A 20,067-nucleotide genomic window follows, 5' to 3' on the forward strand; every position below is an offset into this window, starting at 1 on the left:
GTGATGCTTTTTATCGATGAATTTTTTACACACTTGGCGCGCTTACTCACTTTTTCCCATCCCCGCCCATCGTAGTAAATGTGTGCAGCTTTGCTCGCAGTCCTACAAACTCTGTCATAATTTTACCATTATTTTCATCCTTCATTAGCCCTAGTCGTTTCTTGTTTTTGAGCGGAATGCCATACACATTGTCGGGCGGATAGTCAGAGGTATCAAACATTGTATCCACATCACGTTTGATGATATCGTAGATGTTCGATAGGTTAAATTGATAAATAAGGTTGCCTGAGTCGGTATACAACAATTTGACCTCGCTGTTCGAAAAGTTGGATTTGACATAATTGAAGTGAAAATCGTAAAAAATGATTTTTGATAGATCTAGAATCGATGCACCGACGTAAATAGGTTTAGCGAAGTGAACATTGACACGATTCATTTCAATGATGGCCAAATCAGCGCCAAATACGGTGCGACTGTGAAAGTTTGCCCGGGCAATAAGCGCTCTCGCACCACCTCGTCCCTCCCATTTTGTGACCAATTTTACATCTCCATGATTTTGCACATTCTCCATAGTCTTGCCGAACACCGCGTTATTCATGAGTTTGTAAAAGTTTTTCTCAAATTCATTCTTTGACCGTTTGCGCATGTCCGTGTTGAGCGTGATGTAAGGCTCGAGCCATGGAGATTGTGCAAACCTTAAAACTCCGTGCACTTTCGTTACTTTCAATCCTAAACTCAAACACTGCTTCAAATTTCTATCGTGCAATATATACTTTGTTTTGGGGTGAAGGGTGGTCGCGAGTTTGGCGTTTTTACTACCAGGGAGGAGTAAAATGCTCGGGACAAAGAGTGAAGTCTTTGTGATCCTCGTGGAGTTCTACAGGATAGTCCAAATCTACCTCCAGAAAGTAACCGATCGGCGAATCGTTCGGATGGTTTGTTATATCGATGTGCTGATACTCCCACTCGAACGAGCCGATTGGTAAATGCACGCTCATATCTGCCCCGTACAGGTTATTCACGTCAAAAAACGTGAGATACGATTACGCTTTGTTTGGATCAAAATCTGTTCCCATGAATCTATTATTGGCCCGAGCGTGTCGATTAGAACATTGCGCTACGCCGCCCTGAATAATCCTTACAATAAATAACACCATTTCAGGGTTGTCTAAAAGTTGCAAATTTACATTAGTATGCTTGAGCATCGCGTCAAAAGCAAGTCCCGGTGCAGTGTAGCAGTGCAACGGGTCTAAATCATATGTTTTGAAGCAGCCAGCGCGGAAATTTTCGAAAACATCGGCAAGCAAAAGAACATCGGTCTTCATATCGGGACAATCTCTTGAAACTATACATACAATGCGCATGCGCCAAATAATTCAATCTCATTGGTCAGTGAAATCGCCCCGCGGTGATGTTTTCGTCTGCTGAGCAGAGGGCCAACATACACAAAAATGAGACAAGACTCAAGAGCTGTAAATCTCTTGTGCACAAAACCGCGGATCGAGGTTATGTTGCTGTTTATTTTTACGTAGCACTGATTGTCTAAGTATACTATCGTTCGGCAATACCGTGGTCGATATCGGAAAATATTCAACCGACGCTAATGTCAAATGATACAGAAATTGGATGTTATTTATTGAAAGAAAAAATCTTAAATTCAATGTGAAATGTCATTAACAAGTGGGAGTCTGGACAAACGGAGGTAGGTGAGTAAAAACAATGTCAATTGTGAACAGATTCTTTATTTACATAAAACTAAAAATGGGTCTCATTAACGATTTATGTTTTGTGCATTTTATTGGAAATTAGTTGTATCCAAAAATACTAAAAGTTCCAGTCTGATAATAACAGCTTGTAATATTTTCAGGTACGAAATAATTCATTGTCGAAGCGGGACTAAATTTGTCAGGCATGGAAGCATGTAGGTAAATTTCTAATTACGTGATCTTTGACGATTACAATATTTTAACATGGATTCAATGATTAAATTCGTTCTTTTTTCAGCAGGCTCGAAGTTTGAACTTTGATTAATACGAGGAAAATTATGCCTTACCTGATGGTCAAAATGTTTAGGTGGCAAGGATCCTGGTTTCTCGAGCGGTGCAATCATTAGAACCATCGAACATGGTTGTTTCGTCAGACATCAGGTGCAAGAGTGAATTTTATCAGGCCATCGCCACCTTCTTAACATCAGTTCAGGCAAAATTGAAGAGCGGGATATACTACAGATCATAATGGCTGAATAACCCATCATTTTACTTTGATCGAGCCAATAGCGATAAGTTTGTTACTTAACCGTTGCCGCCAATTCGTTCTACCGAGGAATCATTCTGTACACCATTGTGATTCAAGCATTATTATTGACCAGCATTGTTTTTCAAACTTTATGCCATTTAATTTGATATCTTATTTTGAAGCTTACTTTTACTCTCTTTGGCATTAGATTCAGATGAATAGTTTTTCAAGTCCTCAATTAGATTGTGCGGTTGAATTTTACTAGGCAAACTGAATCAATCTAAATCCAAAATTTTTAAATAACTCCAGTTCAAAATGTCTTTGAATTTAAATCCAGTTGACGGTGTCATTTGGCTTGCTAGTTGCACGATGACTTGAAACCAAATTTAATTTTACACTCTTTATAGGGTCCTACGCTAAGACTGAAAGCTTGTGAATCTCCATTTAGTGCAATTATTTCTGCATTTCATATTAGCATTGTCTGGAGCAAGAAAAATCTCATTTTGAGATTGGAAATGGAACCTGAAACGCAGAAATTATTCAAAATCACGAATTGAAAACCAAGAATTTCATAATGGTTCCTGCAACAGAGGGACTCTTTTCAAATATCCTTCTTACAAGGTGATGTTCGGCGGACTATGAACAAGATATTGTATCGGATTACATTATTTGGAAAAAAATCTTCATGAACTTCGTTAAAAATTAGATATTCATTTATTTTGATGGAACAAGGGGCACAATTATGAATCCGATAAGTCAATATCCTCGTAATAATGTTCTGACTTTACTCTTAAACATGATTGTCCTTGAAGGTAATTGTGACGTTGAAGCGCATTTTGAGAAAGTTGATTTTCAATTCGTGTCACAGAATGTGATCTACATTCCTCAGTACTACGCTTCCGATTAGATTTTCTTTGTTTAGAACCGCACTAACATGAAATACAGAAATTATTTTGATAAATCTAATATTACTTGAATTTTCAATTTGAGTATTAGGTTCCCTTCATTTGTTTAACTTAACATCATCAAAACATCATTAAAAATACATTGACTATCGACTATTTGCAAATTTTGTTGAACTATTTTCGAGAAAAAGAAGATTCACAGTTCTGTTACAGATAGTGTGATATTTAAATTTCTTGAACACTCGGTTTGATGTCCCATTTTGAAAAGTAATAAAATTCAATATTACCGCCTGAAATCACAAGAGAGTGAGAAAGTCGCTTAGTTGCTTGAAAGTGGCGATGATCTTTGTACGTGTGATGAATTGAATAGGCAGATAACAGTAAATATTAGAGATGCAATTATTTTGGCCGTATCACCTGTTGACAAAAAAAAATTTCATTGTTATTTCTCATGCACAAAATAATAAAAGGGATCAAATGAAGTGTTCCCACCTACCTGCTGTGTTTCTTCCAAGCACCCAACATTTAAACAGATTTCTCATTTCAGTCGAATAAAGCCAACTTTCAAAGAGCATTAGCATCAACTTTCCGAGTCACTATCTCGACTGTTTGAGATTCTAACCTTAAAAATCCGTATGAACTACATCGACGCCAGAAACAGAGTTTAACAGCTGAAACTCGGAGTGGCCAGCCTGCCCGTGCAGCCGATAAAACTCGCGCATGCGCATTGTATGTATAGTTTCAAGAGATTGTCCCGGTATATAAATCTGAATAGCCGCCCAATGACTCTTCATGAAATTCCAACCAAACATTTTTAGCGTGCTCGTAATCGGTGTCTGAAATATTTGCATCGCAGAGGTGCGAGTAGAAATGCTTCTTTGCAGGTAATCGCGGTTTATCGAGTTTCCCCCAACAATCGACGTATTCATAGGGAAAAACGCCTTTGCGGGTCATCAAACTGAACTGAGTCGGATTATTATAAAATTCACGTGTTATGGGCTTGTCTGCATCATTCAAATATTTGGAAAGTTTATCGACGCTGTTAGACATAAATCGAAACGAATCGATGAATCTCAAGTGCATCTTCGTCCTATCAACGCGTTTCGTAAAGGATATATATTTTACCTCATTTATAGGTAGCAGGGTAATTTCACCCGGAAAAGTTGACGCGAGGGATTTTATTAAAAAGTGAGAATCGTAACCGGACAAATTGTGGGAAACTATTGGAATTGTGTGCGTCTCTCTGAAATTCAAATACACCGATTGTTAGCAAGACCACGATATTTACCCGTGAAGTGACAGTGGTCGTGACACTTTTTCTCTTCAGGGGTAAACGGCTTTTTGCAAAAGTAGCAATTCTTCGCGCGCATGTGACGATCGTGTTGCACTTGGGTAAGAGAATCCATCGGAATTATGTTTTTGACGCGCGACTCTACTTTAATCGATAAATCTTCAAGCTGCTGCATAAACCAATCTATGCAATCAACGCCACGTTTACTGTGGAACTCCGATAAAGTCTCATCGTACGCGCAATGCACATAGTACGCTACACTGTGCAGGATATGCTTTTGAAATTCACCTGTTTTACGGGTTGAAACGTGATTTTGGAATTTGTCAATCGGTATAGACTCTAATATGCATTCGAGATTGGCGTAAACGACAAACGGGACGGTACCCTTGTTCTGAAAATTTGAACATACTCAATCTTCAGACTCGGGAAATTCCATGCGTACTTTATTTAGCATAATACAATCTTGCCGATGATTGTCGTAGGCATGTTTCACACTGAAGTGACAAAAACATCTGTCGCATAAAAACAGTTGACCATTACGATAGGACCAAATTTGCTCACCAATCGTGAAAGATCTTTAATCTAAGCAAAGTGGAATCTTGGTGTTAACTCGCGAGCCATATCATTTTCTGGATTACTTTTAACCATCAGAAGATGAATCGTGTCAAATTTTGCGGTACTCAAATGATCGCTCAAATAAATTGGCACGATCACGCTGTTATTTGATTTTGCATGATGTGAAAAAGTTTGAGATTCTATCCCATATACATTGATTCGCAAATTATTCCATCTCTTAAGCTTCTTCAGATTATGTAGAGTAGCGGGGAATTTGATACCTTCACAGTCCAACTCGGAGATGAAGCGACGATAATGGCTAATCCTATCGGTGTGGGTGCTGGTCGGGTGGCGTGCTGCAGTAATGGACCAGAGAAGACATCTTTCATCCTTGTTTTTCACATTGACCACCGCTCTCTTCCGCTGAATGTCCTTGGGCAGCTCAACGAATGTCGAAAGCCCTGCAGCGAGAGGCCGGTACCGGTTGATATTTACAGCAGTATTGAGGATCTCGATCACGCTCCACCCAGGATCGCGTTGTTCAAAATCCTCAACCTTTACAAGTAGATCGGCCCTGGCGTGTGTAAACCAACCGTCAATATCGCTCGAGGGGAGGATCGCGATGTTGGCAGTGTTGAAGCTTTCAACTTCATCCGCAATCCCCTCGTGCTTTATGTTTTCAAATTTGCACGATAATGTGAGGTTAACCTTCACATTATCCTCCTTGCGCACTACCAGCCTCAATCGCTCAACGGTGATCCGTTGCGCGTCGTCGAAAAAGGCGTCCAAATTCTTATGCCCGAGATTTGTGACGACTCCCGTTTGGATCCATTTGGCGAAAGCACTTTTGACTTCGTCCCACTGCACGCTCGCAGGACTGCCGATGTTAGCACCCATCACCACGGCGTGCTGCTGCTGCTGCCGCTGCTGCTGTTGCTGCCTCAGCTGTTGCCGAATCCTTGCTATCCAGGATTGTACGAACGTGATTGTGTGCTGAATTTGCAGTTTCGCACCTACGCTCGTTCTCGATCGCTTGGAAACATCACGCAGCAATTGGAGATTTTCCATTCCAACGTCAATCCAGTGCTGGAAGATGTTGTCATTCTCCTGCTCGGGATACAGCTCGCCCAACAAATCGTGCGCGTTCTCCATCGTTTTGACGATATTTGAGTAAGTTTCAGCGGCGATGACTTTAACGCTGATATACGCAGAACTTTGATGAACTTTTGACTTGCACGTATCGTGTAAGACTGATTAGTCTGCATCGGATGCGTTGAGTTAATATATGCAGATAGATCGTGAGAATTTGGGAGAGTGGTAGTGAAAGGTCCAAGCTTGGTACCCCCACTCGCCATCCAGTCGATTAGCACAAAAGAATGTATTCGAAGTATGTGGAAAATATTATTTTTCGCCCTGGGGGCAAACTTTTAGCGTGTAAGTTTACGGGTAGCGGCGAAGAATCAAAATGGTATGTCGAATGTAAAATTTTCGCCCTGGGGATAAACTATTAGCGTGAAAGTTTACGGATCGTCATCAACATTCCCGGCCTATCTGATTGCGATGTCGCCATCTGGTTGATTAACACAAAAGAATGTATTCGAAGTACGTGGAAAATATTATTTTTCGCCCTGGCGGTAATTTATTAGCGTGAAAGTTTACGGGTGATGACAAAGAAAATCAAAATGGCTATTCATTCGGCCAAGCAATAAATCACATTATTAAACTGTCTGACGATAAGTAATCAAAATGGCTGTCCATCCGACTAAGCAAAAATCAAAATGGCTGCCATCAAAATGTCCGCTCGTCACACGGCAAAATCGGGCGATTATACTGGTGACGTCATGTACGTTAACCGCCGGTAGCAATATCATTGGTATTTTTCGGGTTAGAACTCTCATATTCTATCTACCGAAGTAAATATTTTTCCTTGGATATGGAGGTCGGTGACAACAGTAAAACTTTTGTTCAATTTGTAATTATTATCCCTGTATAGATTATAGGATGAATTTATCCGAAGTTATTGTGGTCCATTGTTCAGAAAAATGTTTCAGCCTACCTGCTACATAGATTACCCCTGAGTTCACGCCTATTTGTGATTCTGAGTTTTCGGGTTCTAGTAGTAAAAACGGTTCTCAATCCGCTTTGCTGAAGGTGCCTGCTTGAAATGGAATCTGGACGACTTTGGGAAGTAATTGTTCTTGTAGCGCGTCTGTGTCATCGGCCTTGCTGTCAACGGGCCTAGCGAGTGTAAATTGTTGAAGCTAGCAGTCTTTTTTTAAACCAAAACTTGTGTTTTAATTACCGGTCCAATTTTGTTGATTGGTTTTGCCTCTTTAATCTTGTGTCCCAATTTCTCACCAAATAACAAGCTATCTGTTTCAATTTCATCTAAAACCAAGACGATCAGCTTCTCCAAGTTAGGCATAATGCAGGCTTTACGAGACTTTGCCTGTCCATAGTATACCTCTGGCAATAGCTGGGAGACTTCCCATAGATGTTCTAGCATCTTCTCAGGGTCTTCCTTCTCCTTTTGCATCATGAATAGCTTGATAACTAAGACTGATGCCAAGAGTGCAGAACCGACAAGATTTTGAGAAATGGACATGTACTTATCTCGCTCTGGTGAGCTTTCGGAGAGGGAAACTGCCACCTCAGGGTTGAGCTTCGGTGACTCCAAAATACATTCTCCTCTACGAGGACATTTTTTTAGTAGATTGTTTTAACCTCCTTTTGTTGTCCTATCTTAAGCCAGCTGTTCCAGCGTGAAGTAATGTGTGTTGACAACACTAAATTGCTTTGCTCGGTTTCCGGGCTTTGATAATGGTCGAGGTTCGTCGAAAAGAATATTTCTGTTAGAATACGTTCCATTGGTGCTGGTGGTTCTATGAGACGGCAAAATAAACGACAATGTATAACCTATTTTTCAAGCTCTTTTTTTTTTAAATTTATTTATTTAAGTTATGTATCAAGTACATCACTTCGGTCCTGTCTTACCTCCCGGGTAAGCTCAACTGTGGTAGAGATCGATCATTGCCTTATTTCACGAATAAGGTCAATCGTCGTATATGTAGGTCAGTGTGTCATCTCTTGCATGACCCCAACTCTCACCTCCAAACTTTTAGAGTCAGGATTCCACTGGTATCCATAAATTGCTTACCTTTTCATTCCATTTGAACTGTCTTTGAATAATTCTGTAATCTAAACAATTCTGTAGTTCTTTGTTGGTCGCAGCGTCGTTAGCGTCAGGCGGCCCACGCTGCGCTGAGACAGACTGGCGCAACAGCTTTTCCTCCAGTTTTTTCAGCCTTCCCATAGTTTCTCGTTTTCTTTATCGTGAGAGGATGATTTTCTTTTGTGTTTTCCCATAACTGAACAATCGGAAGCAGAAATTCGATGGATGTATAGGATGAAAAATATATACTTCACTCTAACCGTGTGACTTGTTCGGCATGAAGAAGTGTTATGACAAAAATGACTGGAGGGTGGTGCCACCAGTGTAGCACATAGTGCGTCAAATGATTCAAGTGATTTTGAAAGTAAAGAGCGATTGGGAAATTTGTTCATCTTACCATCTACATATATCGGTAGCCCAAGACATATACACCAAAATTATCAAGATGCTATGACTATGGTCCATGAAATTGGAAGACTAGATTTATTTTTGATGGTTACTTGCAACCCTGATTGGCCAGTACTCAAAAGAATACTTAAGAGTTTTCCTCGCGGAACTTCATGCAATGACATTCCAAACATAACTGTCCGGCTATTTTATGTGAAATTGCGGACGATTATTACTTTTATAATGAGTGAAGAAATATTTGGAGAGGTCTTATCTGTTGTTGATACGATTGAGTTTCAAAACAGAGGTTTGCCTCATGCATACATATTATCTGTATTAAATTATAAGAACAAATTAATATAACACCTGAAGATATGGACAAACATATTAGTGCTGAAATTTACGAGGATAATGAAAGTTTAAAATCATTAGTTACGAAACATATGTTACATGTCGATAAGAAAATTTGTTCCAAAAAATTTCCAAAAGAATTCTGTGATCATACAGTGTTTGGAAATTATGGATATTCAAAATACAGACGCAGAGATAATAGCGATAAAAATTATGTTTGTAAGACAAAGGTGGGAGAAAGTTATATTAGAGTAAATAATTCTATGACCATCCCATACAATCCTGTATTGTTGTTGACGTTTGAATACCATATTTGTGTATATTACTGTGCGTCAATCCATAGTATTAAATATCTTTTCCAGTATTTACACAAAGGGTCAAATAAGGCATACTTGAAAATAAGTGAAGAGAACACAAAAGTAAAAAAAAAAAACATTAGATAACACACACAGAGATGAAAGTTCGATTTAAGAAGAAACACACGACGAAATTATGAAATTTCTTCATACTCCTGCGAAGGCTGCATGGAGAATAGAACAGTTGCACATTTCCCACATTCTGTTACACGATTATCAATTCATACAGAAAACCAACAGCAAATAGGTTTTCAGGAAGATAAGGAAAAGTAAGCTTTGAAAACAGGAAATGAAGCAACACTAACAGCGTTGTACTATATTATATACAGATATTGCCGCCGCCGCCGAGTCAAGAAAATTTAATCTCGACCCCACCTATATGCCCTCAGATATTGACAGACTTAACCTCGAACCCACATATATGTCCTTATACCTGGACAGATTTAACCTCGAACTATATATGTGCCCCCATTCTTTACAGATCTAACTCTTTTCCCCAGATATATGCGTTGACACCTTTACAGATATATCCCTTTACCTCACATGTATGCTCTCATACCCTTACAAATTCAACCCTTTAAACCACACATATATAATATACATGCATCTTAGAATCAGGAATTGAACCTTTCACCCGATACATACCCTTATACCTATAGAGTTAAATAATTATACATATATATACAAATATCTGACCCTTTACTGCCTTCCCTCCCCCCTCCCAACCAAATCAAAAATTGGGCATTGGCGCGCGAAACGCGCAGGGGGCGAAACCCCCCTAGTATATACATATATTATACAGCGTAGTCCATTTAAGTTGACACAACAGAATATCTCGAGAACCAACCATTTTAGAGAAAGATGTTTGGAATAAAAGTTTCATGCTTCAAAGAGAGAAAAACATTGTGCCATCGTAGTTCTGATTCCGTGAAGGTTTACAAGGTCATTTGGAGGTCAATATTGTTTTTTTGAATGGGAACATGTACTTTTTCACAGATTTGCATTTTACATATGAAAATGAAAAACTTTTATTCTAAACTTTTTTTATACAACATCAATTTTTCAATTTGAAAACAGCTAGCATACAACGTAATAGCGTTATGAATGTTTCTTCCGGATTCGTCATAGATCGAAATCATTTCAATTTTTTCCGCGATGGTTAAATAATCCATTATGATGAGACTAGTTATTAGAGAAGTTAATTCGTATTCATAACGTACAGGTGAATACTGGAAAGTTTCTCAGTCATACATTTCTCGTTCTTGAAACTCATTCCTAAATTGGCATTTATTACATGTCTACAATTATTGTATTATTGAATGTCCAACAGATACGAGAGTAGATCTCGTGCCTTCATGGAATGAAATCAAAAACATAGGCAGACTAATACATTAGCCTGCTTGGTCACCAGATCTTCCTACTAGCTATTTTATTAATTTTGTGATACCTTGAAAAATTGATACCATACAAAAAAAGTTTGGAATAAAAGTTTTTCATTTTTATGTGTAACATGCAAATCTGTGAAAAAAGTACATTTCCCTATTTAAAAAAACAATGTTGACCTCCAAATGACCTTGTAAATCTCCACCAAATCAAAAGTACGATGGCACAGTGCTTTTCCCCCTTCGAACCATGAAACTTTTATTTCAAACATCTTTCTCTAAAATGCCTGGTTCTTGAGATATTCTGCTGTGTCAACCTAAATGTACCACCGTGTATATCTGAATTACTTATCTTTCCCATATGATTCTTTTAACCAATCTCAAAACACCCGAACTGATTTTTATAATACCAAAAAAAATTTAGTTTCCGTAATGAAACATTTTTACGCAAGATTCAGTGTAAGACCTCGTTTTTTCCTGTTTTAAAACTTTTTTGTTTTATTTCATCAATCGTTTTTTCTATTTTCAAACATGTTAAAAATAAATTATAATACATATCGCATCGCTGATTTCATTGCTGATTTTTAAATTGTCTCGTAGTACTGAAATACACTCACGATTTTTTTCAAATTTATTTCCGCTTTTTATGAAATATAATATTTCAAAAAATAATGTAAAAAAATTGAAAAAAAATCCTTAGTTCTGTGTTCTAAAACTAGAGAAACGATTCAAAAAATCAGTGATCAAATTGGAGATGTGGCACGTGTTAAAATATATTTTGAACAGGTATGAAAATAAGTGATTAAATAAATATGAGATGATAAAAAAAAATACAAAAAATCGAGATCCCACTCTAAAACTTGCGTGAAAATGTTTCATTTCGGTAAGCAAATTTTTTGTGTCATCTCATGAAAACCAATTTAGATGTTTTTGAGATAGCTGTGAAAAATCGTAGGGTAAAGACAAGTGATTTAACAAATGTGAAAAAATTCTTAGAAGCTTTTCAATGGTTCTACCAACGTGAAAAAAATCCTTAATGAGATTAAAAAATGTCGTGGTCAACCGTTTATTGACTTGTCGTGGAAAGTGAATGTATGGGGTAAAGGGTTAAATCTTCATAAGTATAAGGATATATAGATGGGGTAGAGTTAAATATTGCATTCCTTTCAAGCGACGACGCCGGCGAGATATCTCTATAACGTAGAAAGTGCAGTAACTCGAGCATAGCGACGCCAAACTAGCCTCGCGCGGTTGCGTATGTGTTGCGCAGGTGTGTGTGCACGCCCGGTGTGCTAGACGAGCGGGCAGAAAAAGAACAGACAGATTCGTCTAGAGAGCGATAAGGTACTGGCTCTTGCCCTCGTTAATCAACCGAGTTTGTACCAAGAGAATAAACGTAGACTCTCTCATCAAAGCACCTGGAACTTCAATTCCTTCGTCCACTCTTCCAAATACTCCCAGCTACGCAAGTTACAGCAGAAAGATATATACATAAAAATATGTTAATATGTGTGCAATAAATTTAGGGACTCTGAAGGTTCGACAGTCAAAGTTTCAATGGAATTATCAAAGATGAGGTCTAAACTCAATTGTCAAGTTAAATTAGAAGGTGCGACATATTCGGAAGTTGTTCCAGGGTGTGATTGTTGCGTGAACCTTCTATCCGGGTGTGAATCTTTCCGCAATGTTACTACCCTCAATGGCCTTAACCTCGCTTATCAATATTACCATTTATGTGGTGGTGTCCCTTCTATCGACCGTTAACCATATTCTAATTTTATAGTTTCGAAAGGTTGCAGGAGAGCGTTGTGAGGAGCTCAGGTGGGAGCGGGAGCTAGAATGGCGAAGCAAGTCGAGAAGTGGATCACCGGAGCGACGCCACGGTGATCACAGAGGTGACAGAGGCGATAGAGCCGTGCCGGCCGATAGAATCGAGAGAAACGACTGGGGTGAAAGGCTCTCCAAGCAAACTCCATCCGCAGGTGAGTTTGGTGTCACAAGTGTAACTTCCTATGCTGAGACACAGAATCAGGCAGATCGAACAACTCTCATGCCCATTTCTTCCCATTCATTATCTCCCTTAAGTTAAATGTTGAATGATTTATCAGCAAATTAATTAATAACGAGCTTTGATACCCTTACTCGCTAATGCTCGTTCAGGGCTCAAACTGATTTTTCTGCACGTACGCTTGCTACGATCGCTCACTCGATTGGATAAGCATTACTTTCAGTGGTTTACCAGATATTCAAGAAATAGTAAATTATAATTGACCACCGGTAATTTTGCTCGTATATATATCGTACCATCAACTGCTAAAAAGTTGGTGTGTCACGATATATCTCGCGAGCATTGTTGTCGTTTTATTCGTCCTGTGATTGGTTGCTGGGCTATGTACCATGTTCAGAGTCCCGCTGTCAGTTTGACAGTTGCGTATGTACGTGGGTGGTCCATGCTTCCGTCGAAATGACGATATACGAGAATTCCACTTTCGGAGTCTCGCTGTTAGTTTGACCATGTACGGAGTCTTGCTATCAGCTTGCCAATCACCTATGCGTCAGTTGAAACAAAGTATATGTGTAATTATTTGCGACACTTAGTTGAAATCTGTGCAGTCAATTGCAGAATCCAGAATGGAAATTATTGAAAATTTCAATCGGGTACTGTTACCTTCTTATGCAAATACTTTGAAATACATAGACTGTTTCGTACACAGTAATAAGCAGAAATCTAAGAGTTCGCAAATTGGCGCAGTCGTGTGGTCACCAATCTAAAAATGTGTCACCAACGCTGCAGCGCCGACGAGCAGCCACTCGCGCGCGTGAGCGCGCGTCTCCGTTACCTAGTATTATATAAAGCAATCGCCGCCGCCGTCGTGTCGAGAATCTTCGACATTCAACCTTCGATTTATGACCTTCTATCGATCTTCAACCTTTGTAACGTTTATGCCCTTATCGGTACACCGATTTAACCCCTTACCCTACGCATATACCATTGTACATGTGAAAATTTAACACTTCACCTTGCGTATATAACCACATACCTATGTAGATTCACTCCCTTATCCTAAGTTTATGCCTACATGGCTTTGAAAGTGTAACTCACTACACTCTTGTATCAAGACATTCAGACCGGACCCGGCCGATCATCAAAATGATATAAAAAAAGTCGTACATATTTTTTCGCGAGAAAAATTGGTAGAGAGTGCAAATTCGAAGTTCAGGTGGCTAGGTGGTCTAGTGGAGTAAGTCGGTAAAAGTTTGTAAACAGTCAGAAGGGAAAATCGTCCCACTCCGGGTCCAACCTTGAAAATTTTTATATCTGACGTAGGATTATTAAGAATTTTTTCAAATTTTTAATTTAGGTCGGTCGATAAAATTATTTCTAAAAATTGTCGCAAATTCAAATTGAGCCGAAAGAAAAAAAAAAAAAAAAAACAGAGCATCTTTTGAACTAAGAACAATCATAGAAAAAATTACGCACCAAATCTAATGGGTCAAGGGTAAAACGCAGGTTGAATTGGCGTGGAATGCCCCATATATATATATATAAGTAGTTCCATTAGTTTTCGAAAAATTTCTCGGGAGGGGTCCACCGATGTTAATGTCACTCAGTAATCTTAAAGTACCTTATAAAGTATCCCCACACACTAAATTTTAGCCCTCTAGATGCCTCGGGTCAAGAGAAATTGTTTTTTTAAGGTGTAAAAATCACCATTTTTAGCCTATTTTCAAGAGTTTGATTCTCATAAACTTCAAACTCAACCCGAATAATTTGCATTAGATTTCGTCTATTACATCATTTAGTATGTGGAAAAACATATTATAGACTCCCAAACTATTTAGGCTTTATTTATAACAAAGTTAAACAAAATAAAAATTTCTGTATAATGACTATTTTCAAATGGCCACAAAAAATTCAATTCTCAACCAATTTGCTTCTACAAGGTCTCACATTAAAGTTAATTTGCAACCAGGAATCGGCAATATTTCATTTCAAAATTTATGACTTTTCAAAAATCGCTTACTTTGACCTCTGAGTACGCCTTTATGACAACTCAATTTAGGAGGGTGTAGTGTTTTATGTCTAGAACAATCTTTCAAATGGATTTTCTTGGCCCGAACTTGTGCAATTTTCTATAATTTTTTAAATATTCGTAAAACCAATGAAAATCATTATTGACAAATTAAATATTGAAGTTGCTTGTTTCTTTTTTCATTGCTTCTTCTACTTTCAAAGTAAGCGATTTTTGAAAAGTCATGAACTTTGAAATGAAATATTGCCGATTCCTGGTTGCAAATTAACTTTAATATGAGACCTTGTAGAAGCAAATTGGTTGAGAATTGAATTTTTTGTGGCCATTTGAAAATAGTCATTTCACAGAAATTTTCATTTTGTTTAACTTTGTTATAAATAAAGCCTGCATAGTTTGGGAGTCTAGAATATGTTTTTTCACATACTAAATGATGTAATAGAAGAAATCTAATGCAAATTATTCGGGTTGGGTTTGAAGTTTATGAGAATCAAAACTCTTGAAAATAGGCTAAAAGTGGTGATTTTTACACCTTAAAAAAACAATAAATTTCTCTTGATCTGTGGCATCTAGAGGGCTAAAATTTGGTGTGTGGGGATGCTTTATGAGGTACTTCAAGATTGCTGAGTTTCATTAAAATCGGTGGACCCTTCCCGAGAAATTGTTCGAAAACTAATGGAACTACTCATATATATGTGTAGTAAGATGGTCTTGATTTACAATGATGTCGAAATTTCGTGTGGAAAAGGCGGAAAAAGTTTTAAAAAAATTCAAAAAAAGTACGCGCTACCTGGAACCTATGGATCACCTCAAAGTACTGCCTTCAAGATACTGAATTTTCCAAGGTAATTAAAATGGGAACTTGGCTTCACTGCATTATTATTTTTTTTCCTACCTCAATAATGCTCTGAAAAATCTAAAATTTGGTGCGAGTCTTCCCTATAGTCCTAAGTATGCGCAAAACTTGGGAGATATCTAGCGATAAAATTTTCGAAATCCCAGCACGCCAAAGGTGTGTTTCAAAGCCGGTGATCATAATTTAACGAAATAAATGAAATTATAAATAACTTCATACTACTCAACATATTCTTATGAGTTTTTCGGAATAATACTCACCATATAACGGTGAAATTGAGAATATATTGAATAACTGTTGCATTAAATATCACCAGGGGTATCTTTGATGATCGAACTGACAATTACATTTTTTTTTAATATTGTTTTTAATCACACAACAATGGTACAATCATAGTGTCCGTATTTCTATAAATCCTTTAGCATGGATATTTTTTTATCCATCTACTCGGATACAATAAGCGAAATACATTATTTTATGACATTATGTTTTGATAAAATTTGATTAGACCCGTGTATTAATTTTACTGCTCTCTATGCAGTATCGTTAACAACTTTCAAATTTTTCACCATCTAAAGGCCCGTTTCGTCACTATTGTTATTATTTGACCACTATGTTTGATCGCTCTTTAAAAAATCATTATTGATGTTAAAACGTTCGAAAAATTTGCTGGTTTCACATGAAATAAATGACTCTACAGTTAAATCCCTTAAACTTTTGCTGTCACATACTTTCACTCGTTTCGGACATTCTATAGCATCGTCGATAATGCTCAGCCTAGACACCGTATGTCTTTTCATGATATCGGACAAGATATCGTCGTAAAAGGCCATTGTAGCAACTGTTCGATTCAAGTACCACAAATGATTCTTGAATTTGTTTAATGATACTTCAGAAATCCTTTTGTCCAATAATATGTAATCGCACCATTTTTTTAAATATATTTATGACTGTACAAAAGCCATACATCAAATTACAGATTTTTCGAAACATTATAAAGGTAGTGAAAAAAAATAATAATGCAGTGAGCTCGAGTTCCCTTTGATCTACGTTGGAAAATTCCCTGCCTTAAAAGCAGGACTTTGAGTTGACCGACAGGCTTAAGGTTGCTTAAACTTTTCAAGAATTTTTTGCAAACTTTTTTGGCTTTATCTGCACATAATTTCAGAAACAACCTAAATGAGGAGCAACTCAATATATATAATATACATCATAATCTATCTGGTGAATCTTGACGGCCCGTTAATAATGTTGCTCTTGGATATTAAAAGTTCGGAAAATATATTATCACAATATACATATACATGAATACATAATTAGCTTTATGCTAGTGCTCTTGTTAGGATCAGTAACTCGATTGGGTAAGCGTTTTCAATTGCATTTAAACTCAAATAGGTAAATCTTTTGAAATCTTTCAACTTCTTAACATGAGCGATGACGTTGGAGTGTACAAAAAATGGAGCCGATAAATGTGATTATTCTACTTTATTTACGAATAAAAATGCTTTATTTATCAAGACAATATCATTTCTTACAAAAATCAACATTTGGTCTACACGATGGTGACCGACAAACCAAACCCTGTTAGTACATGAGTCTCTTTGAACTCACAAATTGGTGGCCGTTTTATGGCCTTATATACGCGATTTCGCCGATTTTTTAAGGTACTTTTCTAGACGCGGTTCAAAAAAATTATGGATATACTAACAACATTTTTTTAACAGATTATTTATGCACATGGTCAAGTATATGTTTAAAAAAATCAGAAATATCAACGAATGGCGGAGATATAACATAATAAAGCAATGTATTTTTTTTTGGCGCGCTCGTTGATGGTGAAAATCTCGGCATCGATGTGCGTGTCTGAAAAAAATGAACATGTTTATAATTACATAATGAATGTATTTTCAGTCTGAACTAACAATATTACTAGAAAAAAATTATTATAATAAAAATTGGAATCTTGAAATTTTTTTACTCAATCTTCTGTCGGTATTTTATTTTTCATATTTTTCTGTGTCATGTAAATTTCTGATTCTGTAGTTCACACGATAGGTAAAGATACTCAGAATATGTTGTAAGAATTTCAAAGCGATCTGAACCTTCGTTCAAGAGTTAGAACTTTCACAAGGTTCAAAAAGTAAATCGTGGAAAAACGGCTTTGAAGTTGTTGGTCGGGCGCGCCGCGCGGTATCTATTATAAGTGCAATTTTATCTTATTTAATAGCCTCCTGCGCAATATGTGGGGCAAAAATTTACAATTACATAGCCATGTGCGCGGTCAATATCTACATCTACATTTTTTTTTTCTTTCTTTGATGCCATTAGCCTGAACGGTTATGAAAATTTTAAGCTTTACAGAATTGAAAAAATCCAAAGATTGTGATAAGGTTTTTACGCTCTAAATGCTGTAACTTTAACAATTTTTGGAATTTTTCAATTCTGTTGAAGCTTTGAATATTCCTAATCAGGCTAATAGAATTGATTTTTGTTTTTATATTTCGCGTAAGGGAGAGTGGGGTTTCCTGTGATGCGGGGCACCCTGTTCCACCACCCATATCTCGTTTGCCTCTCGTGGCAGAATTTTATACTATTAACATATCATTCGTTGTCTAAAATCTGTCAAGTCGATCCTATTTTTACACAGTAAAAAGTTGACGTCATGCAGAAAATCAACAAAATAGAACCAGGCCTTCCGTAGGCTGGCTTTTGTGCCTAGTATAATCTGTCTTTCTATCCATTGCCGTTGAGTTTTTGTGAGAATCTTCTCATACATCATTAGCCATACATGAAGCTGAGTGCGAGTATGAGTAACATAACCTGAAAATGGTTCTTCTGTTAAATAATAATTAAAACATTATCAACAAGCAGTGGGGTACATTGTGGCAAAATTTTATGGGGCTCGTTGTGCCAATCGTTTGGTGTAGTTCATAAATATGCTTTTATGTCTCACGTATTCGAGTTGAATGACATAAACCTAAATCTCAGCAGACATGGTCCGAAATAGGAAAAAGAAATCTGACCGAAAAGTCATCGACGCTGCTACGATGGAGGCTGGTGCTCGAAAAGTTCGTTCCGCTGCAGCAGCATTAAGAATCAACAGAATGACTCTACAGCAATACGTCACTAAATACAAGAAACTTCCAACAGATGCACGGCAGGGCATGAAGTTCTCTCCAAATTTCCTGATCTGAATTATTTTCTCAGAAGCTATCGAGCTAGAGTTGAGAAATTATTTGCTCACCGCATCGAATATGCATCATGGCTCGATTCGTAAACAAGTCATGCCCTTAGCATATCAATTAGCTATTGCTAATAATTTGAATTGTCCAGAGTCGTGGCATCACAAAAAATTAGCAGGTGTAGATTGGTTTTTCAATTTCATGAAAAAATATCCAGATCCATCACTCAGAAAACCAGAAGGGACCAGTCTAGCTCGGTCAAGTAGTTTCAATAGAAATACAGTTAACCTGTTCTATGATAATTTAGAAGCAGCGTACAAGCAGCTGGGAAATGATGTGTCACCTGCTTTCATTTAAAACCCGAACGAAATTGCATTAACAGTTCACAATCCACCGAATGTAATTGCACGGAAGAGTAAGAAGCAGGTTGGTCAAATGACGTCTGGTGAACGTGGAACTGACAAGTCACAGCGTGTTGTTTTAATTGCTGCGAATGGAAGTCAATCCCTCCATTCTTAATATTTCCAAGAAAAAATTTCACATCGCATATGCTCCATGGTGCTCCGCCAAGTTCTAAGGGAGCTGCGAATCAAAGTGGTTGGATGAACGGTGAAGTATTTATCGATGCCTGGAAACATTTTCAAAAATATGCTTGAGCATTCGTAGACCGCAAAGTCCTGCTGGTTCTTGATAACCACGGTTCTCACATCATGATCAGTTTCAATTTTTGGGAAGACAATGGAATTATCCTGTTGACCCCACCACCACATACTTTAAACAAGCTTCAACCGCTGAATCGTACGGCTTACAAGTCATTGAACAATTCCTTTCACACAGCCTGCAATGAATGGATGATAACCAACCCAGGAAAATCTACATCTATTTATCAGATTGTAGAACTTTTTGGTATCGCCTATCCGAAGGCATTTACTGTTCAAAACGTGACGAAGGGATTCGAATCGACATGTATTTGGCCGTTGAATTGCGATCTATTTCATGACGATGAATACCTGTGCTCGTATGTCACCGATCGACCTGCTCCTACCATTGAAACGAATCAGGCCCTAAGCATAGATTGAAATATCAATAATACTTTAAGTAATGTTAATAAGAATGATGTGAATAATAATAATGTTAATGAATTCATGGATTCGAGTACTAGTTTTGATGTTGATGATCCATTTGCTTTTGATGCAGTTGATGTAGTACCTGCAAGCTCAGTAAGTGATGGGAATCAAACTGATCCTGCTCATCACGTATCGATGTCGCTCGTTGCTCCATTGGTATCTGATATCGTAACAGCTCTTGAAAATCGTATTGAGCCGATTGTTCTCGACATTCCAGTTATAGCAGATGCTAAGTTA

At 37.6% G+C, this 20,067-nt stretch overlaps 1 protein-coding gene across 2 annotated transcripts in view; it reads left to right on the top strand.

Moving 5' to 3' along the window:
• Nucleotides 1-20,067, top strand: part of LOC124309248 (regulating synaptic membrane exocytosis protein 1) — a 1,429,783-nt gene that overhangs the window by 737,594 nt on the left and 672,122 nt on the right. For both annotated transcript variants that reach the window (XM_046772697.1, XM_046772698.1), the window contains exon 7: nucleotides 12,418-12,616. In XM_046772697.1, coding sequence (XP_046628653.1) covers nucleotides 12,418-12,616 — 199 coding nt within the window. The remainder of the gene's footprint in view (nucleotides 1-12,417; nucleotides 12,617-20,067) is intronic.

The sequence above is a fragment of the Neodiprion virginianus genome, chromosome 7, assembly GCF_021901495.1.
Source record: "Neodiprion virginianus isolate iyNeoVirg1 chromosome 7, iyNeoVirg1.1, whole genome shotgun sequence".
Lineage (NCBI taxonomy): Eukaryota > Metazoa > Arthropoda > Insecta > Hymenoptera > Diprionidae > Neodiprion > Neodiprion virginianus.